We start from the raw sequence: 25,720 nt of genomic DNA, 5'->3' as shown, positions 1-25,720 counted from the left end.
ACCACAACTGCAAGTAAAGTAGCAAACAACGAAGTCTGTAACTCTTTTATACCCTGGAGAAACTGGCCTCAAGTGGTGTTCTGGCTGACACTCCCTGTGTGAATCTGGTGATAACACAGAACCAGTGCTGAAACCAAGTTACTTCGTAATATCTCCCTAACAATGAATGTATTATATCGATCTAATAATAATATTAATAATAAATATATATATTAATAATAATCACTTGACTTTTACTATAATTGTAAAATACAAATGAAGTTTTACATATAAATACAAACAAGAGAAACAAGCAGTCGCAAAATTCTTAACTGAGTGTGTGACTCCCTATATATTCATTGAGATCAGGTTACCACGATGAGGACAGGCAGTCGTAACCATTCCTGCCTGATCAATAGATGGTAATGTGGCCTCAATGCTACGACTGACACAGTAAACACAGCTGTCACACACATGCATGCAAGGCAGGAAACAGACTACTGGTGCATTTTATCCTTTGTCTCGTTTTTTTTTAACAAAGAGCAGATAAAAGGGCATTTTTATTACACATCACACAGCATTTCCTTATTTCCTTTCTAGCTTGGTTCCTCCGGCTACCTGAGAACAATGGTATTATTACCTTGCAGTAAGGAATATACTAGCCTGGTTTCAGGTCTATATTTTTTTTTTTGTTTCAGAAATTCAGTGACAGTATAAAGGTAATTTAATGACAGTGCTTTTCTCCTGATGTGCAAATGTTCCACCAACACAAGTTGCCTACAGTATTCTGCAGGGACACTGGTGCTGCATCTCAAGCTCACTACCACCACCCAAGATGCCTGTGATGTTGTTCACAGAAATACAATCTAGGGCAGTTTTTTTCCTGATATCAGAATGATAATGGGTGCAGTCAAATCATTCTCTACTGCAGTGGATATAGCTTTGTCTATGTGAGAGTGCTTCTGTGTTGACTGAAGATGATGCACATATGACTTGCACTGCTGGAAATCTCCACCCTCTTTCAAGAGAACTGTGGTGTGGTTTGTTATAATACATCCCAAATGATAACAATGAATCAGCCCACTACACAATGCTGTAATTGGTAATATAGCACTGATTTGTCTCTTAAGGCTCTCAATAACCCAGGACATTCAGAAGTACTAGTAAGCCTCAACTGTTTGGTAACCGCAGCTGCTTGGTGCAAAAGCAAAGTATCTTCAAACTGCAAGGTGTTCACCTTTGACTTAATACTTGTAGGAAGAATCATGCAACTATTTGATATGTGCCATTCATATAAAACTGGAGGCCAGCATTCCTACCTGTTACAACTGTTACAAAGTGCCAACATGGCAATCATTCTGAGAAATGGTCACCTTTATACAAATTAGACACTCATACACCCCTCCACAGCCTGCTTTTCCATCTTGGCACAGGGATGCTGCGATGCAAAAAGGCAATCCAATTCATTAGCTAATGTCCAATCAGCAGCCTGTCAGCAGTTTGTGCATCGGCTTTCTCAATGGACAGAGCAGTGCTAACAGTGCAGGAGAAAACATTACAGTAATGACCTGAACTCTGCTACCATACACTCGAAAAAGCTGTATGTGCACATACTGCACACTCCACTGGAAGGTGGTTTCAGTTGAAAATAAGTTTGTAAAGCTGCAGTAAATTAATCTTTGCCATTTTAACAAGACAAATAAGTCTGTCACCTGACGCATTTATTGACCACTTAATCATTTCAGCCTTACATAGTTACAAGGTCAAGTCAAAAAGCTAATTAAGATGCAAATAGCAAATACTTTCTACTATTTACTTTATTATTTTCTTAATTAATCAATAGCTTCAAGAGTTTAATCTGTGAAATATTTTGTATGACAAAAAACATCCAGAGTTTATCATCATAGAAAAAAAGAAGAGCAAATCCACAAGATTTAAATGATAGAACTAGGAAATTATTAGCTTTTGCGTAAAAAATGCCATTATTGATTTACAAGTGATCAAACATAGTTTCCCAATTTTTTTTTCCATCTCTGCTTTCTAACATTTTCATTGCTGTTTCAACTCCAGCTAAAAACACAATAATACAGCCAACTCTGCTTAAATTATCTATTTTTATTTATGTATTTATAAATAAACACTGAATTAGATGTGGCCAGTTCAACTTTTCATCACAGATAAGTTGGGAAAGCCTTAAATTATTAACACTATACTATTACTCACAAGGCACTCTTCAGCAAAGTACATGCTCAAGACGTGCAGCAAGAAAATCTGAATCAGAAACAGAAGGGCTCTATTGTCACAAAGATTTTTACATACAAGGAATTTACCTTGGTCTTTTAGAGCACAACAGTAAATTACAGAGTTTGAAAAGTGTTGCAAGTCAGCAGGCAGAAAGTGTTACGAGACAAATAAAAAGCAGTATTCTAAGTCAAATTAGCATGAAGTCTAATCAAGGGATTATCGATCACAAAAAGTAATGGAAATACTTGCAGGGGCAGAACTGTGCAAATTAATTGCCTGAGAATGTGCAAGGTATGTCCAATATTTCCATGATGGAACGAGAAAATAAAAGACACCTACAGTTGCATCCCTCATCTCAGATGTGACGAAGAAGCCAGCACAGCTATTAATAGCGTTTTCTTGATAAAAATGAGGGTCCTGGACAAATTATGCCTGAATATAATTAACAAGTTTGCTGTAAAACTCTCATCACACCTTCTCTTGTCTAGATAGTTTTATTAAAGAATGTCTTATGTCACATTGCAAACATTGAAGAGCACATCCGACACACCCCAGAACAAATCTGTGTCAAATCATTGTCGAAGATGACAGAGGAGGACGGACAGAGAGCAACAGGGAGGGACAGAGTGATGAACATTAAACGACAGAGGACGACAAAGGCATGACAGGTGGGTCAGGGAGACAGAGATGAAGTGGCAAGAAAAAAAGCAGTGACTGAATCAGAGTGAGAAAGAGGCACGGACAGTGAAAGTGTGACGCCACAGCAGACGGGAAACCAAAGGTGAATATTTGAAAGCCCCATGTGACTTGTGATCACATGACTGTTAAACCATCAGGGAATGCTCATGACAAGACTCATGACTTGTGGCTATCAGCAGCCCCCAGTCACTTTATGTATATTACCTTTAGGAAATGTCCTACTTTTAACAATTTAAACAAACTAAACTAAAACCGTCCCATATTGACAACTCTGCTATTTCCAACAAACTATTTGTCATTTAGCCCACCAATTGTTTTCTTGACCCTTTAGTCTATGAAAATTGTGATGAATGTCCCATATGAGTCTCCCAGCTCCACACTGTTTTCTTTAAACTGCTTGTTTTGTCTGAACAACCTATATATATATATATATATATATATATATATATATATATATATATATATATATATATATATATATATATATATATATATATATATATATAAAAGTAAAAGTATTCAAGTAGGGATTTGCAATGTTGGATTATTACCAATATCCATTTTGACTGATTATTGATACATGTACGTATCATTTCACCCCAATTGCAGAGAACATCAGGTCTGTCCTGTGGTGGAATAATCATATTTGGGCAGTGATAGGTTGACTCTCCACTGGAAGATGCAGACATGAAATATACAGTGCTTTTCAAAAATATACATTCCCTGGACAAAATAAGAAAACTAAATCATTTTATTTGTGTTGTGCAGAAGGCCAACACACATAAAATGTTTAAGCATGCTGAAATTTTGCATTACGCTGCTTTAAGAAACACTCTATATACCAGCATAATGCAAATCACTATAGAAATAATATAGACAGAGATGGACTTTCTTTTTAAATGAGAAGAAAAATTAGCATCAATCAGTCATAAATCAAGTGGATCTCTAAATTTCAGTTCCTGCAGTCATCTGCAGCTCTTGTGATTTTAATGTCAGCAGTTGGATACAAACTCTGTCAGCCTGCTATGTCAGGGTACAAATATCAATACCAGTGAGCCAAACTAGGAATCCCAGCTGGGGGATAATTTTAGGTTTTCAAGGGTCATAGCCGAGACACTCTGACACTGCAATACAGCTACATGCAGTTACTCAGAAAGTTGAGAAAAGGCATTTTAAATCATTGAAATGACATATGACACATAAAATAATATAAAGTGAAAGCAATGTAAGCTGCAGGACCAATTCTTACAATAACCTACCAGTGAATTAAACCACATTTCACTCACCATGTGACTGCAGTGTTGCAGCTGTGACCACCTCCCTCTCTGACCTACTACTGCTGTGTTATCTCAGTGTAACCTGATTTAATGTGACTGGCTTTTATGTGAGTCACTCATAACCACTCATACCAGATGATACTGATGAGATCATCCACTGCCTTGTATTCCCCTAAATTCATACAGACCAGCTGACTCAGGAAAATATTATGATTTGGTCAAATGTTTCCTGGACAATGTTATAAGACAACTGAGTGCTGAACGTCAGGCTTCAGAGATACCTGCCTGGGAAATGGTAGTCCTTGAGGTCGATGCATTTATGCATTATCAAAGCACTTTATCAATGAAAGTATGTCATAAACAGATGATCACTAGTTATCTGAATTCAATGTTGCCTACAGGACAACAATGTCTGCCCAAAAAAACAGTAAAGATGATATTTTCCAATCTGCCTTTGTGGCTGGAGATGCTATGACCCAGATAAGGCGGTTCACTAAAAGGGCTTGAACAGTATGTAGACAGGGACTCTAAGTTTGCATACTTTGTCATTTTGAAAGGGTGCACTGCTACAGTTATGCATTTTTGCCACTGGCATCAATATGAAGTGTTTTTACTTGAGGATGTCGTAATAAAAATACAAGGGCATTTTTTTTTAAGTGACTAGATTTAAAAATGCCACTTTTTCGTGGGCAACCCCAAGTACCATTACTCTGTTGAGTTGTGCAACTGATGTTACAGGACTGATCATGCATTAATTAATCATAAAGGCAATCTTCAGCAATACAAACTATTTCATGAATGTGTGTAAATGCTCTGTGTGAAATAGGGGCCAATCAGTATCAGTCTGATTGATTATCAAATCCAATATTCAGCATTTTTAAGATAATCAGAGCAGCTTAAAAATAATAATAATTCTGATAAAATAAATTAATTGCCTCAGCTCTGATGCAGCTCCCTCTATCTGTAATCACCACTTTGTATTCTGAGGCATTGTCGCTACAGAACTGTCTGACTGGTTACACATCACAAGTAATAACTTATTAAAATAGAAGGACAAATGTTGAAAAGTTCCCTTTTAATTAGGCATGTGTAAAACATAAATAACCAATTCTTTTCTGCAAGGGTAGTGTAGGATTTGGTGTTATTTTACATTCTGACAAAAATAATTATATTTTTACAGCAAATACATATTGGTTGCAATCATCAGTTATTAGTCTCTTTACTTATGGCCCTGACAAAAAACTGATCGTCACCCACTAACATGAAACAATATACAACTATATATACTAATTAAGCTAATTTTGTATATAAATCTTCAAAGATCCAGCTGAAAAATGTGCTAATAGTCAATTTTTATTACTACAAGTCCTAATCAAAGTACTGGTCACCTACATAAAGTAAACTGATTTCTAGCAGCCAAATGACTATACCACACCAGCTCTTATACTGATGTTGACTGTGCATAAGTGCTCAACACACACACACACACACACAAACACACACACACACACACACACACATACACACACACACACACACACACACACACACACACACACACACACACACACACACACACACACACACACACACACACTCAGTCATATACTGAAAGTAAGTTCAAAACTGGTTGCTCACTAGAGCTGCAACAATTAATTGATCAGCTGTAAAGTATTAACTAATTAAGCATTACTCTAAGCATTTTGAGGGAAAAAATGTATTCTCTAATTCTCTCACGGCTACTAAATTTTTATATTTTCTGGTATCTTAATTCTTCTGCGACAGAAATCTACACATCTTTAGGTTGTGGACAAAGCAAGACATTCGAGGACATCGTCTAGGGCTTTGGGAAGTACTGATCAACATTTTTCACCATTTGCTGAAATTCTGATAGGCCAAAGAACTAATCAAATATTGGATAAAACAATGAACAATGAAAATTATTGAAAGTTACAGCCCTAGTATTGACCATTACCAACACTATGCAGACACAGTACATTATAGCAAGATCAACATATATTTCCACTAAAAACTGCAACACCTCATAACATTATATTCTAATTACTTCTGTCCAGCCCTAAGGATCTTTCCAGAACTTATTATGAAACAAGTCTTAGGTGATTAGTGCTTAAAGTCACTATTGGGAATAACACACTCAAAGAAGTGATGTACTGCTACATAACACTTACTTACAAAAGACCGAAAATCTACCTGGGCTGCAATCTGACTAAAAAGACTATGGAGCCCAAACTGCGACTGTATACTAATTTTTTTAGAATTAGATTGTTTTGACATACCCTGTCACCAACATGCATGCACTCACACATCCACACAGTCTGCAGCTTGTAATACCACCTGCCACTCCATATACACATCACATGCAGGTTAAAAAAGACAGCTCTACTTTTTCCACAAGCCAAACCAATAATAGAAATTGCCCCATTAAGAACAATACAACCAAAATAATTTAGACCATTTAGCTACACATTATTAAATAACTCGGCTATTACGTAGCCATGCTATTGATCAACTTGCAAGTTGCACCTGTCTCGTCAACATTTCTAAAGACAGACGCCAGGTTTGAGATCGAAAGCACACTGGCTACAGACTGCAAATCCGGATTTATCCTGTGTTGTGTGCTCACTGTTTTACTCAAGAGTGGCTAAATAAGTCACGTTTGAACCAACAACGATCGATTTGACGCTCCGAGATCTGAATCCAGGTCTGCCTATCCTCACATAACTTACTGCGGGGCTCTCGATTCGTGACTGGCAACCAAACTAGAATATACCAGTCGTCTCGGGAATCAAACCGTGTTTAAAGCGGATAATCTCCAGGCACAGCATCAAAGGAACACAACCAGCATCCATGTTGGTTAGCCAGTCCATAGCCTAGCCTGCACTAAGCGATATGAGTGGTTTGAATAAGCCAGCTAGCACTTAGCTCGCTAACTAATCCAAGGGCAGCAAAGCTGACTAATGTTAGCCCGCTGGGCTAACTCTATGCACTTCTTACCTTTTCTCACTCCCGGGCAAGGGTGGCTTCTGTTTCTCTTTTCCACTGGAGCCTAACTCGAGTTTTATAATACTCGCATCCCAGTTGAGCTTTGCTTTCGCCGCTAAACCATTCAAACAGCCGGCAGTAAAGCCACCGAGGTAACGGCTACACCGGGAACGAACGAGCTGTCAGTCCGAGCACAACGGTCGCAAGGAAACCCTCCCACTCCCCCTCTGCTCGCTCCCGCTGGCGCGCTCACGACTTAACAGGAAACCAACACGCTACGTTACAAGGAGGCGACGCGAAGAAGAAAACTTCTTTGTGAATTCTGCGAACACTTCAGGTATTTGAACGCAAAAACTTGGACATTTTTTCTTTCACTTGAAAATTCTCCAAACGCACTCCTATTCTAAGTTTTTACTGAATTTTAAGTGACTTTAGTTAGAAAAAGTAAGTAACACTCTGGCCTGTGTCGATTATCGGTTTAGCCGTGTCATGGGCTAACGTTAGCATTGGCAACCAAGAATGACACAGCCCGAACTCCTCACAGCTAACGATAGCGAGCTAGTTGGCTAACTGCTGTTATTGTTAGCTCTGCTTTTAAAAGTCTGTGTAAAATAAACAAACAAACGGCACAGTACTAGTGAAACTTTTGGAAGGGAAATTGACAACACGGTGATCGCCAGCTGTTAGAGTTGCGGTATTAATTCTATACGAAATAGCTATAATCAAATTATAAATGACCAACCGCTGGCCATGAAAAGCTAAATACAGTACCTAACTATTTTATTTTAGGTTGAAGAGTTTAAGTTGCTTGCATCAGATTGAGTAGTACATTATTGACTTATGTCTGGTGGAGTTAAGCAATGTATTTCTGAGCAGAAAAGTGCGTAACGTATTAAAACGTAGAAGTTCTAATTAAAAGTAGCTGTGATAGAGAGCGTATGAAATTGTTGAAAAAATTACAGAACGTAAAAATAAATTAAAAGATTGTATTCATTTGTATGCAGTGTGTAAAGAGAGATTTAAGATTTTACACTATCATAGTAAGCACTTTATTTTTAGGTATAGAAGTTTGAAAAGAAATAGAATTAGGAAAGGTGGTGTAGAGGTAAGTTTTCTGCCTCTCATGTTGAAGGCCCACGGTTCAAATCCACCTCAGTACCTTTACTTTGGTGTAGTGGTGGCGCAACGGTTAGGTCTCTGGACTACTAATCGGAAGGTCAGAGGTTCAAACCCCGATGCGGCCACTGTTGGGCCCTTGAGCAAGGCCCTTAACCCTTCCTGGTCCAAGGGCGCCGTTACATTCATTTGCAACTGTTGTGACTATTATTTTATCGATCCCAGTATTTTTCTAAAAAAAATAGTCTAAACAGACCCCTTCACAGACCCCTAACTTGCAAAAATAGATATATTTGCAATGTTTTGGTGCTGGACTTACATTAGGCAAGTGGTTTGTTAAGCAGAAGCAATTTTTTCAACAAGGAGTGGCTGTAAATCCACAACCACTCACTTTCTTCACATGCTACAAGAGGTTATGGATCCCAAAAGAACATCCTACTGAATGACAGTTTTCAATATCACGCAGAAATATATACTAACAAAGTAAACCACAATTGTTTTCATTAAATGGGAAATTTGCTTTGATGTGAATGCTTCAAACCTCTAAGTGCAAAATCATATTCCTGAAAAATATATACATTTCCAAAGTCTTGCAGGGGACCTGCGTAGACTAACCTGCAGTGATGCATTTACATTGCAGGTGAAGAAGATATTGATGAATAAATAGAATATAAAGAAAATGTCTAAATACTGTGATTCCAGCTCTTTAGAAGAAAGTTTTTTTTTTTAGCTTTTTTTGCTCTTTTGTGACCATAACCATAAAATCTTTGGGTTGTGGACAAAACAAAACATTTGAGAGTGTCATGTTGTGCTTTGGGAAACATTGATCAACACATTTTCTGATATTTTTTTAGACCCAGCAACTAATCAACTGATGCAAAAATGAATTGACTGATTACTAGACAGTGAAAATATTTGTTAGTTACTGCCCTATTTTGTACTTAATCTACCCACAAGTTTAAATAGAAATTATAGTGCTTAATGTTGTTGTAATATTAGTGCACCAGAAACGGGTCATGGTTATGTCACAGTCAAATTCTTGTCTGAACTTTTTAAACTCACTTCATTTTGTTTCCTATGTGTCTGAGACAGTTAACAAAGGGATTGAAAGATGTCGTCAGGCGCTCTCTTTCCAAGCCTGGTCAGTGGCTCCAGGGGAAGCTCCAGCAAGTACCTGGTGGAGTTTCGTGCTGGTAAAATGACCTTGAAGGGGAACACGGTGACACCGGACAAAAGAAAGGGCACAGTGTACATCCAGCAGTCTGATGACTCTTTGATTCACTTCTGTTGGAAGGACAGGACCACAGGGAACGTTGATGATGTGAGTAGTGCTAAACTAATCACTTCCATTATTTACACATTACATTGTCAGTGTGGTTTTAACAAAAGCTTGGCTAGCGAAAGAGACACCAGTCATTATGATCAGACGATCATCTGATAGTCATTTTTATTTCACTTAAAGACACATCCCAAGCAAACTTTAAATTGTTCGATTTGCATTAGCACGTAACAGCTGAAAAATTATTTGACTGATCTTTGGTTGAAATATGAACAACATACTTAAATTCCTTCACACCTATTTTAGCATATCTGTACTGTAGCATATACAGGGAAGCAAGATTTTTGCAATAAGCTAACATTTGCCTGTACCTTCTTCGCTCGAAGCAGCAATAAGGATTTGCTGCCGTAATTAAAAGCATAAATCAATAGTCTGTGATCTAGTGGGAGTAAAATTGAAAAATCTGACCATGCCAGTGGTTGGCTTTGTCATTAGTTGATGATTTTAGGTCTGTCTCTCAATGGAATTCAAGACTAACATGTAAACCCCTTTAATTAATGAGATCCTTAACTAAGCCAACAGATCAGTCTACCAGAATTGGATTAGAACTTGTACTTAATGATGCAGGCTTTCAGCAAACAACTGTGTCAGTCTTTGGCGTTGATATTGAAATAATCAGCAAAGATTTTGAAAGCTTACCTGGTCACTCTTTCAGAGAGGCAGCAGTCCTACAATGAAAATAAAAGACTGTCAACTCAGTTTGTCATCTTTCTTGTTTCTATTCATTCTGTATTTTCTCAGATGAACAGTTTTGATATAAACAATGCCAACATAAGAATCCTGATTTGGCTTCTTTCCACAGAGCAGGCAAGGTGGCCGTGTCTTTATTTCAGTGCTGCAGTGATGTTACTACCTTGGTTTTCACTTTTGATTGTCTCATTGATGATTATTTGTTGTGTCAAGGCAGCCACTGTGTTCTCATCCTCACTGCCTCTGATTTGTCTTACACTGTGTCTTCCTTGTTCTAGGATCTGATCATCTTTCCCGATGACTGTGAATTTAAGAGGGTCAGCCAGTGCACCACTGGACGTGTCTATGTGCTGAAGTTTAAGGCCGGGTCCAAGAGGCTGTTCTTCTGGATGCAGGTGAGAAGAAGTTGCAGCTCATCTGCCCTTTAAAGGGGGAAGAACTAAAGACATGAAAGGAGGACATCTGTGGTCTTTTATGTGCAAGCAGATGGATGTTCAATAGAGACAAACTGAAAAAATGAAGTGGGAGGCAGTGACAGTGATGAGCAGAGAAGAGGGATTATTACTGTGCATTCATTCATGATGACAGGGTATGCATGGCTGTATTTGATATTCATTCTCAGTCTATTTCGCCTTTGTTATCTGTTATATTCTGGAAGGATACTTAAATAAGAGAGGGAGGACACATTTTGGTAAAACTTGGACATTTTTTTAAAAAATAGATTTTCTGCCTAACAGAAATATAACATTTTTTAAATTGCTTTCCGTGGGTGTGTTTAGAATGTAGTTTGTGAAAGGAACAAAACCACAATGAATTTAAATTTACGCTATTTTTCTTGTCTTGATTTTTATTTAATCTTTCTGATTGTGTTCAAAGCTGTTCATTGATACCACGCTGAAATAACTTGAGAAAAAAAAATTGAGCCCTTTAATTTCGTCTGTGAAAATGTATAGTTTTAATTTCAAAGAACGTTTGTATGCCTCATTTCTATCAGGAGCCAAAGACGGACAAGGATGATGAGTACTGTCGTAAGGTCAACGAGTACCTGAACAACCCTCCCATTCCTGGAGCACCTGGCAGCGGAGGCGGCAGTGGCCATGAACTGTCTGCACTCGGAGGAGAGGGAGGCCTGCAGAATCTGCTGGGAAATATGAGCCATAACCAGCTGATGCAGCTGATTGGACCCACAGGATTAGGTGGACTGGGTGAGCAGCTCTGGATTTTTCTTTGTGGAATATTAGCAGCCTGAAATATGTACTCCACTCACAACCTGAGTGCATTCTGAATAAAATAGGGATCACTTTGGGCCTGTTTTGATTTGTTTGGGTTTGTCTAAGGAGGCCTGGGAGCTCTAGCAGGACCAGGACTGGCCAACTTGCTGGGCAGTGGAGGACCAGCTACCAGCAGCTCCTCCTCCAGGTGAGACTGACCCCAAGCAGCGCACATCACCAGCATCATTCTAGTTAATTCAGCAAATATCATGAATTACTGCTCAAATTGTGGTGCGTTATGTTCCCTGTTTCTTTTCTATCTTCTCCCAGCTCTCGTAGCCAATCGGCAGCAGCCACTCCTTCTTCTGGTGCAGCCCCTAGACTGAGCTCCACCCAGGCCCCCACCACCCCTGTAGCTCCTGCTGCCTCAGCGACCTCCTCTACTGGGGTTGCTCCCTCCACACCAGGTACATGAAGTACACTACTGCTGTGTCCGTCTGTCACAATTCAGAATCACAGTCCCCTTTGCTGTGTTAATGGCTTCATGCTAATCAGTTTTTGACAACAGAGTAAAACGTGTGTAGTTTTCAAACTTTTGTGTCATAGATGAGGCAGCTTTACACTCAACAGCATGATACAAAAAGAGGCTGTAACTATTTTTTCTCATGGATTCCTCTTCAGATTCTTTGCTGTATTTACTAATTATCCCTTTGATGCTCCAAAACCTGCCAGTGGGTTTTATAAAAAAAAAAAAAAATGGATGAAATTATACCATTTACATGTAGAAACTGTAATAGCAGAAATATTGTCAGATGTTCAATGTTAGATGATCCTGGAACTACTCGTATGTGACATGCTGTTCCATCATTATGTTGGTCCAGATCTAAGCTTAAGTTGATATTTCAGAATTTCATTAAAAAATTTGTCAAAAACTAACACTAATAAATAAACAATATCTTTGATAGAGCCCACAGTGAGTAAAAATGGGACAGGATCAGGAAAAAATGCAGAAACTGCTTGGGGTTTGGACGATTTCATTTGCTCCATAAAATTTTTGAAGTTCATTGTCTCTTAAAGAATAGCAGAAAATCCTTCTAATTGAGAGGCTGAAATGAAATAAATGATGGCTGTTCTGTTTGGGTCCCATCGACACCTCCTTGATGACACTGTATAATGACTCTAAACAGCTTAAGCTCCTGAAACTTTTAAGTGTTGTATAATTTGATCACCTTTCAACACCTCTTCGTCTCATTTGTAGCTTCAGCTCAGACACCAGTGGTCCCAGCCTCTATTGGAAGTCCTTCTTCTCACCAGCCCATCCAGCTCAGTGACCTTCAGAGCATCCTCGCCACCATGAACGTCCCGGCGGCGGCTGGTCAGGGCACAGCAGGTGAGTGACAGATTACTGACTGGATCTGTTACTGTCAAACAGTCAAAAAAGAGAGAAGAAAAGGACTGTTTCAGTAAATAGAACTACTTCTATACCGTGTGCAGTGGATCTTGCGAGCGTTTGCACCCCAGAGATGATGGCTCCCATCCTGACTAATGCTGAGGTCCAGCAGAGGCTCCTGCCTTTTCTACCCAGTGGAGAAAGTTTACCGCAGAGTGCTGAAGAGATTCAGAACACCCTCAACTCACCTCAGTTCCAGCAGGTAGGAGGGATTATTAAACACTAATCAAAACATATTCTTACTTTTAAGAAACACAGGCAATAACAATAACAAAAGTCAGCTTACCTGCTCCTGATTGGCTGAACACACCCAGTTTAGCTCTTCGGGTGTAATCAAAGCAAGCAAAGATTGAAAAATGTGTTTGGAGACAGCTAAGATGAGAAATCCTGGTCTTCTCCATCCTGGTGTCATTTTGTTAACAATAATTCTAACATGCCACTGCAGTCCGTTGGGACCTAAGCGTGTTTTAATTACTGCAACTTGATGTCAGTAGCTTTTGAAACAAGTTCAGTGACTGTAACCTCTCCCCTCTTTAGTCGATGAGTATGTTCAGCAGTGCCTTGGCCTCTGGGCAGCTCGGCCCTCTCATGAGTCAGTTTGGTCTGCCGGCAGAGGCAGTGGACGCCGCCAACAGGGGAGGTGAGACACACACACACACACTTGAACAAGAAAATGTTTGAGTTCTTCTCCCACTGCCAACACCAACACCTAGTCAATGAAAAGGTGAAGATAAAGCAAGACAGTTTTCCTGCAGCCCCCAAATCACTGAATCTGCTCTGCTGTGATCTGAAACAGAATTTCTGAGCAGTAGTTGAGAATATGCCATGAGGATTTTACTACAAAGTTAGGAAAGAAATCTATTGACTAATTTTTCCAGTACTGAGAGCAGAACTGATGAAGGCAGGGCGTAGTGATCCTCCACTGTTCACTTATTTATTCCCGAGGCCCAAATAATACCATGTTTTGTTACTCATCCCTAAATACGAGGCTTTCACAGTCTTAGTTCAATAAATCCTGTGGTGATGTTTGATTTCTTTGCTGTAGCAGAGTTGGACAGTAAATACAATGCAGAAGTTTTGTACTGGAATGACTTTGGAAGATACCTGCTTTGTCTGAGACAGCACTTAGATTATTGTACTGTAAGAAGGCATCGCTTTCCTTCTGTTACTTCTCTTTCTCCTCATCAGATGTGGAGGCGTTTGCCAGAGCCATGCAGGGCAGTAAAGGAGACTCCAAAGAGAAGAAAGAGGATGACGAGGACATGAGTCTGGATTAAAGCTCAACCTGCTAAGTGCTAGAAAATCTGTGATTCCTTTTCTGTTCTTTTCTTCTTTACCTCCCCATTTTTTGTGTTGTCTTAAATTTTTCTGTACCAAAAGCAACACTCTGCTCTTCTCAGGACGGACAACACAGGGTCAGCAGAGCTGTGAACAGATGAAAGTTGGGTCAGTTTTCACTGTGACCACCATGTTGAAGTTTTTGTTTGACCTATGTTTTTCAGCAACTGCTTTCTATTGACCATAAATTTTAATTTGAGGGAGAGAGGCAGTTTTATAACATAAATGGGGACTGAGCCTTAAGATTTCTTTCTGTTGTTCCACCACAGTACTGACTGTTGGAGTCTGAGGGAGTGATGATACTTTCAGGCTTTTTTGTGATTAACTCTCAATAATAAAAAAGATCACCATACACCTCAAGTGGTCTCTTCTTGTGCAGATGGGATACAAACACCAAAGTGTGCGGTTTATATGAAAAAGAAACTTTATTTAAACATACATTTACAACACACAAGGGCTGGGGGTGAGGGGATTGGACAGCTTATTCTCTCTGTGAGATATTTGTGGTTATATTACATACAAGCTTCACACTCTTTGTTTGGTACGTTTACATATATAGCGGGATAGAGATGGGAAACGCTGCCTGTGACAGACAGGAGACAGATGGGACAGTCATGCTGCATTCAGGTTGCATGGGAGCTATGTTGAAGGTGGGAATGAGAGGTTGTGTTACTACAAAGCGCGGTATGTGAGGGTTTCATCATGGAGGATTCGTCCACCTTTACGTGCAGTCTATGTTTTGCCTCATGAAACCAGAGTGATAAAAATAGTGGCTGGTGGTCAGAATGCCACTGTCACAAGCAGTGTTTTTAAACACATGCGTCACACTGAAAAGACTCTTCACCCTTTTTGATTTAAGCCAAACTGCATTCAGCTTACACTAGACCTGATTCCAGCTTCTGAAATGAGCCAGAACGACCACACATCCACTCTCAGAAATAATGTATGAGGAGGCCTAAAAAGCAACAGTTTTTCACTCTGAAATTTGAACATAACAAAAGCTAAAATCAAAGCAAGTATAGATTTTAAGAGGTATAATACTATTGGTAATGTTATCAGCTTTCATCCCTTTTTGCTTTGTGTTTTCACAGAAACACTCTTTTGTGGTTGAGACTTAATTAACTGTAATATTCCCAGATGTTCAGTCCCAGTCCCTGTTGCAGGCATCATTACCCATCTGCGCTGCCTGAGGACATTGCTCATGTATCAGTGTTCACAGTGTACCGACTCAGTAGGTATATTAACGTTCTCTGCTAGAGATGCACGATACACACCTGTACACATCTTTTACTTCAACATATTGTCAGATTCAGTGATTTTTTAGATTTTTTTCATCATTCGTTTAAAAAAAAAAAAAAAAGCTAATAAAATCAAGTCGTGTCACCTTTATTTACAATAAACTACACATAACTGATTTAAGATATTGATTGTAACACCTTGTATCAGTGCATCTCTGTGCAGACTTGTCGCTGCTGTAGCACCCTGTAGCGCAAAAACAAACCAGTAATATTGTGACGACAAATGGGAAAATATAAAATATACATTTTTCTGAAAATAGAAAATAAATATTAATATAGATATTTTAAATTAGCTCCAGTAACATGACACCCACCACCAGTATTTTGTAGTTGGGGAATGTGAGGATAAGACTGTGTGTGTGTGTTGTGGGTCTACATTTGAGGGCAGCCCTGCGTCCCCACAGCTCCGTGCAGCGCGAGCGGTTTGGACAACATGGCAGGCCTGTGGTTGATAGTTGCTTGGCGGATGCAGCCGTGGAAGGCCGGAAGGCCAGCAGGTAGACCGGGCACTGTGACGCCACCTGGTGGACAGAAAGGGGAAGACCATGTTAAAGATAAGTGGAAGAAGTATGCAGATCTTCATCTTAACCCTGTGCACCTCCATGCCATGATATCTTCCATCCATCCATTCTCTATACACCAGTCTATCACAGGGCTACATATACAAACAATCACATTCACACCTACGGACAATTTAGAGTTACCAGTTAACCTCCATTCCATGCAGAAAGACCCCAGGCCCAGACTGGGATGTGAATCGGGGATAATCTAGCTGCTAGGCAACAGTGCTAACCACCGAGCCACTATGCAGCCCAAATCCACGTTATCTTTAAAAAAAAAATTATCACAAAAGTTACAGGTGTTGCCAAAACTGACAAACGGTGGCACCACATACTATAGATATTTTAATATGTTGTTGTTGCTTCCTTATCTCCTCTCTGATCTTTTGCAACACAGCCTGCAGTTAATCCAAAAAAACACTGCTGGTCACAGATGACTCAAAAATGGCTTACGGACTGCGATGAGAAGCGCAGAAATATTGTTCTTTTACAGAATCTGGTACAAACTGTTTATTATTGTGATTTTCAAAAAAATGAGCCACGTAGAACAAATTGATTTAATGAAATAACACAATTTTAAGCTTTGATTTGGATCATTTGGTTCACAGTTTTTCTCATTTTACAGTTTCTAACTCTGATAAATGGTATAATTCATCTGATTTTTGTAAATCCGCCAGTGGTAAGAGGGTGCATATTCATGAGAAAACATGGCATGGCTGAAAGAGGATCAGGAAAAGAGTGACATCTACAAAATGCACTTTCCTAATTCAATGGTCTACTAAAAGTGCAAAACTTTCCCAGCTCTTCTTCCTGTCCTGCTTTGCTGCCTGCTCTTTGGACCCCTTTCCCAAACCTGCTTCCATTTGTAATCTTCAGAGGATAATATCTTTTCTCAGCACTGCCTGATATTTCCATGTAAACATACAGTATTTGTGAGAAGTGATGAGATGCTAAGCTCCGACTACATGCTGTGGCTTTAATGAAACCTCTTGAATATGACTGAAATAAAGAGGTGTGTATCAGTGTTGTGTACTCACCGGGTACGCCTCCAAGGTAAACAGTCACTTTGGCCCCTGCAGAGCGGCTGAGTTTGGGGCCGACACTGTGCTCGCTGGCTCCATCCACATTAAGCTGCACAATGTTGTTTTTCTTCACCACTAAAGAGACATATCAGCATTACAACAAAACAGTTTAAGGGTTGAAGACGGTCTGTTGACGTAAACTCACCTGTGATTGTGTGCCAGCGTCCGTTACACAGAGGCTCTTCAGGAGTGAAGGAGGTAGAGAATTCACCTTTGCCAGTGTTTACTGAAACAGTCACCTGCACACAGAAACACAGTGTTTTCAGGTTTTACTTTTTACTTGTTAGAGGATGATATGCATCGAGATCTCCAGAGCAAGTCTTCTTTTAGGACTAAATAAAACCCCCCACCTCTCCTTGGCTGAGGACCAAGCTCAGGTGTAGGTCGGGTGATGTCCCAGCATGCAACAGCAGCCCAGAGTCCGAGACGGGCCGAACGTCCAGCTGGATCTCCAGATCCCGTCCCAGAACCAAGGACTCATCTGCAGAAAGGAAGAGAGCTTTCACTCAGGATGTAACGACACAGCAGGACTCAAACAAGAAGCCCTAGCACAGCAGAAATATGAGAAAAGAGTGACAGTAACCACCTATGGCGATGTGTCCTCCCTGTCCGGAGAAGTATGCTCCAGGATATAGAGGGTTTTGGAAGCAGGGCACCGTTCCCTGGCTGTGAGTGGGGCTTCCTGCAGGGGCATCGTTCAGCGTCAGGTCCTTCACACAACCAATGAAACCACCAGTGCCTGGGGCCTGAAGTTCATCACAATACAGACAAGAACAGAAGTGAGACAAAGCCCGGTTTATGTTTCCAATACAGAATATATAGGATATATCTTAGGATAATACACCGTAATAGTGAACTTTACTACAGCTTTATCAAATTATGAACAGCAGTTATTTGATTAACAATTATTCATTAATATCCCTAATTACAACAAAAGTGCTGGCAGTGTTAGACAATGTGCTTACTGCCAGTGAGGGTGGGACTCCTCCAACATATAAAGGCCCAGTGAGACGAGTCCTGTCTCCTCCAGGCATTCTCTTAGACTGAGCGCTGATACCGTCCACTATCAGACTGATCTTCTCCCGTTCACGCTTTATAAAGACCTGCAGTGACATAAGGAGAAAGGCTGCGCATGTTAAACAATTCAGAAGCCCAGCTGCTTGTGTAGCAAAGCTAAAAACACACCAGTTTCTTGTGTCTCAGGATTCAGTGTAAAGAGGTAGTTAAAGTGCATTTTTTCACACTAAAGTATCATTCAACTCTGTCTAAAAATCTGCCTAAATGTTTAGTTAAGAAAACCACAACCCATACTAATAATTCTTGAGGGGTATTTTTAGGTTTACACCCTAATTTGGGGGACTTCAAAAGGAGTAAATAGCAACTGAATCACACAATGGCCAATGATAGACTTTAAACTTGTTACTTTTCTCACAACTGTAATGAGTGATATCAGAGCATATGTTCTGTCTGATTTTACAAATCCTGCTGTAACATCACTAAATTGCACATGGTTGAAAAAACAGTTTAAAAGACAAATGAATTCAGGTAAAGGTTCTCGGAAAACCCCATGCAATACCTGGTGCTGCAAAATGAAGCAGAGGTGCTAAAAACTACAGTTACTTAAATGTCCACTTGATGCTGACTAAAAGTTAGTCAATCCCTATTGACCCTCATATTACAATGTACAACTTTACAGCAGAAATAAAATGTTTCCAGCCTTGTAAAAAAAAAAAAAAAAAAAGATTTGGTCTCTATAGATAATTTAATCCAGCAAAATCAAATTTATTGTGTATTTCCTAAAAGTTGAAGGGCTTTGGGTGGTTCTCCTTCTTCAAAAAGATTTATTTTAGCAGCAATTGAAGGTTAAAGTGTAGTACAACATCTAACAACTGGCTACATATACTTTATTCTGTAGAGGGGCTACAGCCTATCTCAGCCAACCACACACCTATGAGCATTTTAGAGTCACCAAATAACTTAAAATGCACGTGGGAGGGAACCATTGCACCACTGCAACAGAAAACCCATGCAGGCACAGAGTGAACATGCAGACCTGATCTGTGCATGGGACCTCACCGTGTGCCAGCGGTCATCGTTGTACTTCTTGCGGCTGCGCACGCTGACCTTCCTCTTCCCTCCGTCCAGCAGAAGCAGCAGGTGGCCGTGTGAGATGCTGAGCGACGTCACGGCTTCGCCACGCTGCCCTCCGGCTGCGTACAGCACCAGACCATCAGAGGAGTTGATCCTCACCGTCATAGAGAAGTGTGGCCTGCAGACAGACAGAGGGGATCAACTGGATTATTTAATCTTTTGGGATACCGGGACACAAAAAAACTCCAGAATCAGCTTCCAGATTGAGTTCAGGAGACAGATACCTTCTTTACTTGTAAGAGTTGGCTTCAAAGTTTCCCCTTGTAAAAGCTTATAGTTAGAGCTGACTCTGAACCATCCATCACTTCTGCTGCCATAGGCTTACACTGACCACCTCTCCTCTACTCTCTCCATGCAGCTATATGCCGTCATAAATCACTAACTCTGTGTCTTCTCTGTCCTGCAGTTTTTGTTTTATCCTCTCTGCAGATATTTCTGGCTGTGGAGCACAACATTTCTGATGTGCAGTAACTGGCCACAGTGACCTCCAAAAGTATTTATTGTTCTCTTTTGGGTTGTTTGTCTGTTTTCTTCTTGCTATCCTCTCTTCTTCAACCTCAACCCAACCAGTCGAGGCAGACAGCTACCCTCCCTTAGCCTGGTTCTGTCCATGTTTTCTCCTCCTGATAAGTGCTGCTTGAAGGGAATCTAAAGGAAACTTTAGATTTGTTGGGTTTCTCTGTATAATTAGTAAATTCTTCATGCTACTATGTGAAGTGCTGTGAGAGCACATATGTTGTGAATTGGTGCTATTTTAAATTAAATTAAATGGATCCTCCCAGTGGGATTGTGTTTCAAGCCAATATTGACTAATTTTTTTTAGCTCTATTTTGTCTCCAAAATAATAATTCCTGAGGTAAACATAAGATTGTGAAGTGAGAGTTTGTGTTCACGCTCACATTGTGCTGCCTGAGCTGGGCAGAGAGTCGTATCTCTGGTAGCTGTGTGTGGAGCCGCTGAAGTGCGTCGCTCCGCTCTCCTGGTCGGACAGCTCGCCCTGACAGGACTCCCTGGTGTTACGACTGCGAGATCCTGATGGCTTCTTGTGCTTTCCCTGACAGACACAGAGAGGACATTAAGTTTATTATCAGGTACATCCATGGCTGTAATTTGTATTTAAAGGAAAAGCAGAATGAGCTCTGTGTATGAGTGTGTGTATGAGCGTGCATACCTTCGGTTTGTTGCTGTGTTTTGGCTGAGCAGCAACGATCTGCTGAGGTTTTTTAGCAGCAGGACAGGTCAAAGGAACGTTGATGTTTTCTTGAGCATTCAGCAGGTTCAAAACCATCTGAGGACTCGTTTCCCTGTGGACAAGAAACACACCCACCTTAAAATACATACATGTTTTGTTTAGCTTTGAACTGGGCCTGTGTGAATGCTTATGTATATTGCTGCCTGTGTCCACGTCAAAACCGTAGCCTTAGTCCATGAAGCACTTTGAATTGGAGTGTATCACTGAGGTCAGAGGTTCATGTCCTCTAATGTTATTTTTTGTCAGCGTAAAGTATGATGGAAAAAAAAAAATAAATAAATAAATAAATATATATATATATATATATATATATATATATATATATATATATATATATATATATATATATATACACACACACACTACCGTTCAAAAGTTTGTGGTCACTTCGAAATGTCCTTTTTTTTTTTTTAAAGAAAAGCAGTTTTTTTTTTTTTCAATGAAGATAACATTAAATTCATCAGAAATACAGTCTAGACATTGTTAATGTGGTAAATGACTATTCTAACTGGAAACAGCTGATTTTTAATAGAATATCTCCATAGGGGTACAGAGGAACATTTCCAGCAACCATCACTCCTGTGTTCTAATGCTACATTGTGTTAGTTAATGGTGTTGAAAGGCTAATTGACGATTAGAAAATTGTTCTGCAATTATGATAGCACATGAAAAAATGTTATCCGTGTCTCGTCAGCAAATCAAAACTAAATTATAATTTTGAAGACAGACAAAAGGACAAATAAATAATCACTGCTAATGCTAAGTGTATTACAGTTAGGTGAGCATTGGTGGATAAGCACACTACAGCCCATCAGTTTTCTCCTCTCTCTCTGCAAAAATGACACTAAATGGGATTTATGAAAATTAAAACTAATAAGACTCTAATGTCTTAATCTAAAATACATGTTAAGTCACTTAGTAAAAGTTAACACGGATTTCCAGATGTTGTGAAATTCGGCCACATTAATCCCAACAGAATCACTTTCTATTACAATAAAAGAAAAATCCAAACAGGAAAGTTTTTGTGTGCTTGCTAGCTGCTGGATCTCTTTGTTCCTCTGAATAGCTTTGCTGAATTTACACAGAAACTTTCAGATGCTACAAACTGGTTGATTTTACATTAATCCATCTTGATCTAATTTGTATTTAAAGCCTCTTCACTCTAAGTGGCTTCCATCAATTTAGCAGCTATCTAGTGGAAAATGCCAAAGACAGGATGTACAGCATTTGAATTAATTTTTCTCGGCTTATTAAACCAGCATGTCTGCTTGATTTAGAGCTGCTGTCACAAGTAGGAGATACAGCTGTGAGTTGTAGAAAATATTACTGTAAATATCTGGCAGCAAGGGTGCCAGAAACATGCAAACAATGGTACTGAGTACTGTAACACTCAGGAACTGTACAGACGGTCAAAATAACTGCAAATATCTGTAAAAAAATATAGTATTTTCAGCTGATTTAAATACAATAATATTGTGTCATTTTATGGTCACACATTAAGGAAGAACAAGTGACCATTTATTTAAAAAAAAAGATTTTGTTTTTCCAACAGTCCTGTAAAAACCATGTAAATGAGTACTTTTTAAAAAATCTAAACAGATATTATCTATAATTTAAGAAAACAACAATGTGTAAAATAACTGAATATACCTTTGTATATAATATAGACATTGTTTTTTCAAAATAACTGCCAACATGTGTAAAATAATAATAATAATAATTAGCTGATTCAAACAGTGTAATTTTAAGGTCACACATTTAAAGGGATAAATTACTATTTATAAAATTACAGATTTTTGTTGTGGACAGTATTTGTTGTTTTGGCCTTTTTGAATCATTTTCATTAATTCTTTGATTTTACTAGTTCTTACCTACTATTCAACAAAATAGCGGTAAATTGTAAAATAAAAGAAAATTGTTGTACAACGGGTGGATTGAGCAGTAAATACTTTACAGCAGGACAATATTATTGTTGGTTTGAATCTGTTCAGGTAGACTGCTGAGTAAAACAAAAGTTGAATGTATGTACCATGAATGTAGAGAATTACTCCAGCAGAGCTCAGTGATGTTTTTATGTTTCTCTAACCTCTTTATGAAAACGTTGCTGATACATCCAGTGAGGTTGGTGAGGGTTTGGTCTGGGGTTCCACCCACAAAGGTTCCTGGTAACGGCGGTCCTCTGCTCCCAGTGGTGGTTCCCTCCTTGCCTTTCTCCAGCATGTCGTCCATGTACAGACGCATCCTGAGGAACGAGTACAAACAAAGTCAGTAAACACAGCTGGGCTCCGGTTCCTCTTTTGGCTTTGGGACCACTTAGCATCAGCCGTCCTACCCGTTGACGTTGTTGTAGATTGTGACATAGTGACTGTTGTCGTCGTTGTACGTCTTCTGTGTCTTGATCACACTGCTGCCGACACTCACCACGACGTGGCCGGCACGCAATAATGCCTGACACTCACCGACCTGCAGCCATAACACACCAGGATCAGTGTTTGCAAGACACAAGATGATACTTGAGCGTTTCATAACTGTCACACTCGACTGGCTGCATTTTGATGAGCATCTATTGACATTAAAGTCACGGATTTCTTCGCAAAACCAAACAGCACAGCACTGCTGTGGGTGCACTTTGGTATTACGGCAAATGAAAAAGAAGTGGGGGATTTGTTGGATTTTCAGCAAAAAGAAGATGCTCAAATGTGCTAATACCACTAATCTAAGAATAACACAAATGAACACAATAATACAATTAAATCATTAATAGCAAATAATCAGATGGCAGTTAATCATAAACCTTAATTTTATGATCAGAACAGCCTCAATTCAAAGTCCAAGAGACCAAAACAGGAGATCGAAAGAACTAAAAACACTCAGACTTATCAAGCAAGGAAAAAATAAGGACAGCTGTTGGTTAGAGGCCTTTTAATGAGTTTGGCTGATTAATTAGCGCTGTCAGGATGTTTGGAGGGCTATTGCTGCCATTGGTGTATGAGTGTGTGAATGAGAAATACTATAAAGTTTTTGGAGAATTGCGTATATAGAAAATTGTTGAACAAAAATATAAATGCAACATGTAATTCATGAATAATTCTGCTTTTTCTGTTTGTCATCGTGGAATGCGTATTTGTTATTCTGACATGCAGCATGTCTACAACAGAATGGACATCATAAAACACGCAGCACTGGAAATGATAACAGGCAGATGGAGAGGGATGATTTCTTACATGACAAATGGTGGAGTTGTGGACATTTTCATGCGTGGCTAAATATGCTAACAGCACTATTCATCTTTGAGGTGGCCTGAAGGAGCGAAGGAGTGTGTTCTGCTCACATAATCTGATTGTTGTCCTTTAAAGCCACACCTTACCAGACTGTGGATTAATTCAGTGGGGAAGAATCTGTCACCAGTTCCAAATTGTCACAAATCACAACTGGCTACATTTAACCCTTTTCTAACCACAACAAATTTCACCTTTTCTCCAAGTCAGAAAACAAGGCTGATATTTTAGTTCACTGCACAGCCCTCCACATGTATGCAGGGATGTGCATCATTGTTTTAAATAGAAGCTTCAGGGTTTGAGTTTGTTCCTACTTGGTCACGGTGGTAGAACATGAGTCCATCTGTCTTGTCAGTTCTGAAGCTGAAGCCGGCGGAGAAGTTGCTCCTGAGGCTGGGGATGTTTGCCAGAACCCCGAAGTCCAAGTAGCTCTGACCGGTGAAATGAGCTTCACGAGCCACCTGCACAAACACACAGGCCACATTTCTGGATTTGTCTGTAGCTCTATATGTACAGTATATACACAGCTAACACATTCATACATAAGATAAGTAAGGTCTATACATGCTACTGTTCAAAAGTTTAGGGTCACCAAGGAAATTTCATGCTTTCCATGAAAACTCACACTTTCAGTTATGTGCTAACATAATTGCACAAGGGTTTTCTAATCATCAGTTAGCCTTTCAAAACCATTAGCTAACACAATGTAGCATTAGAACACAGGAGTGATGGTTGCTGGAAATGTTCCTCTGTACCCCTATGGAGATATTCCATTAAAAATCAGCTGTTTCCAGCTAGAATAGTCATTTACCACATTAACAATGTCTAGACTGGATTTCTGATTCATTTAATGTTATCTTCATTGAAAAAAAAATGCTTTTCTTCCAAAAATAAGGACATTTCTAAGTGACCACAACTTTTTGAATGGTAGTGTATATCTATGCCTGTTAACACATTACTAACACATCTATTTCTTAAAAAAAAAAAAAAAAAGTTATAAAGTTGTCCCCTTCTTATGCTTTGATTCCTTGGATATTAAACGTCATAAAGATAATAATTTTGGGGTCCAGAGGTGTTTTTTGGACAAATATGTTCTGGATACACCATCTGAGAGCTTTCCAGAACTTCCTCATGTTGAGTACAAAACAGAAGACAGCGGAGAAGTTTACTCTTTTCCTTTTCACAACTGATACAAACATCAGGTATATGACTATTACATTTATTGAGCTTTTCTGGGAAGATCTGTGTTAGCATCAGATTGTTTTACTGCAGTCATTTCAGGTGTGTGTTAAGCCTACACAGTTTGAAATAGAAACAGTGAATACCAGCTCTGGTCATCAGTAGCCCTAAAAACCCATTTAATAATATGAAAAAACTGCACCGACTCTCTCTTACCAGCAGGTCACTGTCACAGCCGAAACTGACTCCAGAGCTCACCATCCTCTTCAAGTCGATGTGAGAGCTTTGAGCCTTTACATTTCTGAAACAGCCTTTGACAGAGCCCTGCTTAGAAAACACAGCCTTCAACCTGGAGGGAGGTAAAGACAGTATGAATATATCTGACAGACAGAACTCATTAAACATACTCTGAGTCTCAAAACTTGTTTCTGAATCTAAATCTGTGCTGGCTTCTCTTTTTTCTTTAGTTTCTTTGGCCTGATTAGGAATGATATCAAATGATATATTCTAAATTATCCACAAAATACTATCTTCCTTGTGTAATTCACTCACTCTTGTCTGCTGTTAGCGAACA

General features: G+C 39.4%; 3 protein-coding genes across 5 annotated transcripts in view; 1 reads left to right on the top strand and 2 right to left on the bottom strand.

Annotated features, from left to right (window-relative positions):
* LOC111570248 (dnaJ homolog subfamily C member 5-like) overlaps positions 1–7,376 on the bottom strand; it is a 28,113-nt gene extending 20,737 nt beyond the window's left edge. Inside the window, exon 1 of the mRNA XM_023272896.3 lies at positions 7,215–7,376. The gene's annotated coding sequence lies outside the window, so the exon portion shown is untranslated. The remainder of the gene's footprint in view (positions 1–7,214) is intronic.
* A 27-nt stretch (positions 7,377–7,403) lies between these two features.
* Positions 7,404–14,698, top strand: adrm1 (ADRM1 26S proteasome ubiquitin receptor). Of its 2 annotated transcripts, none has more exons than XM_023272895.3 (10): positions 7,404–7,539; positions 9,411–9,639; positions 10,626–10,742; positions 11,342–11,552; positions 11,688–11,766; positions 11,889–12,025; positions 12,817–12,948; positions 13,053–13,210; positions 13,546–13,648; positions 14,197–14,698. In XM_023272895.3, the coding sequence occupies exons 2-10, from the start codon at positions 9,430–9,432 to the stop codon at positions 14,283–14,285; spliced, it is 1,236 nt and encodes a 411-aa protein (XP_023128663.1). In that variant the 5' UTR covers positions 7,404–7,539; positions 9,411–9,429; the 3' UTR covers positions 14,286–14,698. The 2 variants fall into 2 exon arrangements, with proteins under 2 accessions (XP_023128663.1, XP_023128662.1); XM_023272894.3 differs by having other exon boundaries at positions 7,407–7,539; positions 11,685–11,766.
* Positions 14,699–14,747: 49 nt separating this feature from the next.
* lama5 (laminin, alpha 5) overlaps positions 14,748–25,720 on the bottom strand; it is a 126,872-nt gene continuing 115,899 nt past the window's right edge. For both annotated transcript variants that reach the window (XM_023272901.3, XM_023272902.3), the window contains exons 68-80: positions 25,363–25,495; positions 24,282–24,428; positions 23,022–23,152; positions 22,776–22,931; positions 20,609–20,741; positions 20,337–20,491; positions 19,363–19,555; positions 18,252–18,389; positions 17,873–18,032; positions 17,637–17,767; positions 17,432–17,525; positions 17,242–17,361; positions 14,748–16,165 (exon numbers count right to left, since the gene is read on the bottom strand). In XM_023272901.3, the coding sequence (XP_023128669.2) occupies positions 16,017–16,165; positions 17,242–17,361; positions 17,432–17,525; positions 17,637–17,767; positions 17,873–18,032; positions 18,252–18,389; positions 19,363–19,555; positions 20,337–20,491; positions 20,609–20,741; positions 22,776–22,931; positions 23,022–23,152; positions 24,282–24,428; positions 25,363–25,495 (1,840 nt within the window). In that variant the 3' untranslated portion in view covers positions 14,748–16,016. The remainder of the gene's footprint in view (positions 16,166–17,241; positions 17,362–17,431; positions 17,526–17,636; positions 17,768–17,872; positions 18,033–18,251; positions 18,390–19,362; positions 19,556–20,336; positions 20,492–20,608; positions 20,742–22,775; positions 22,932–23,021; positions 23,153–24,281; positions 24,429–25,362; positions 25,496–25,720) is intronic.

The sequence above is a fragment of the Amphiprion ocellaris genome, chromosome 8 (assembly GCF_022539595.1).
Source record: "Amphiprion ocellaris isolate individual 3 ecotype Okinawa chromosome 8, ASM2253959v1, whole genome shotgun sequence".
Lineage (NCBI taxonomy): Eukaryota > Metazoa > Chordata > Actinopteri > Pomacentridae > Amphiprion > Amphiprion ocellaris.
The sequence above is the reverse complement of the archived record's forward strand: the minus strand, read 5'-3'. Positions and strand labels throughout refer to the sequence as shown.

Excerpts from the sequence above, each read along its gene's own strand:
- adrm1 (XM_023272894.3), top strand. The coding sequence starts at position 9,430 with ATGTCGTCAGGCGCTCTCTTTCCAAGCCTGGTCAGTGGCTCCAGGGGA. Across the intron at positions 11,553-11,684 it reads CACAGGATTAGGTGGACTGG|GAGGCCTGGGAGCTCTAGCA; the intron begins GTGAGCAGCTCT and ends GGTTTGTCTAAG. Across the intron at positions 12,949-13,052 it reads GGCTGGTCAGGGCACAGCAG|TGGATCTTGCGAGCGTTTGC; the intron begins GTGAGTGACAGA and ends TACCGTGTGCAG.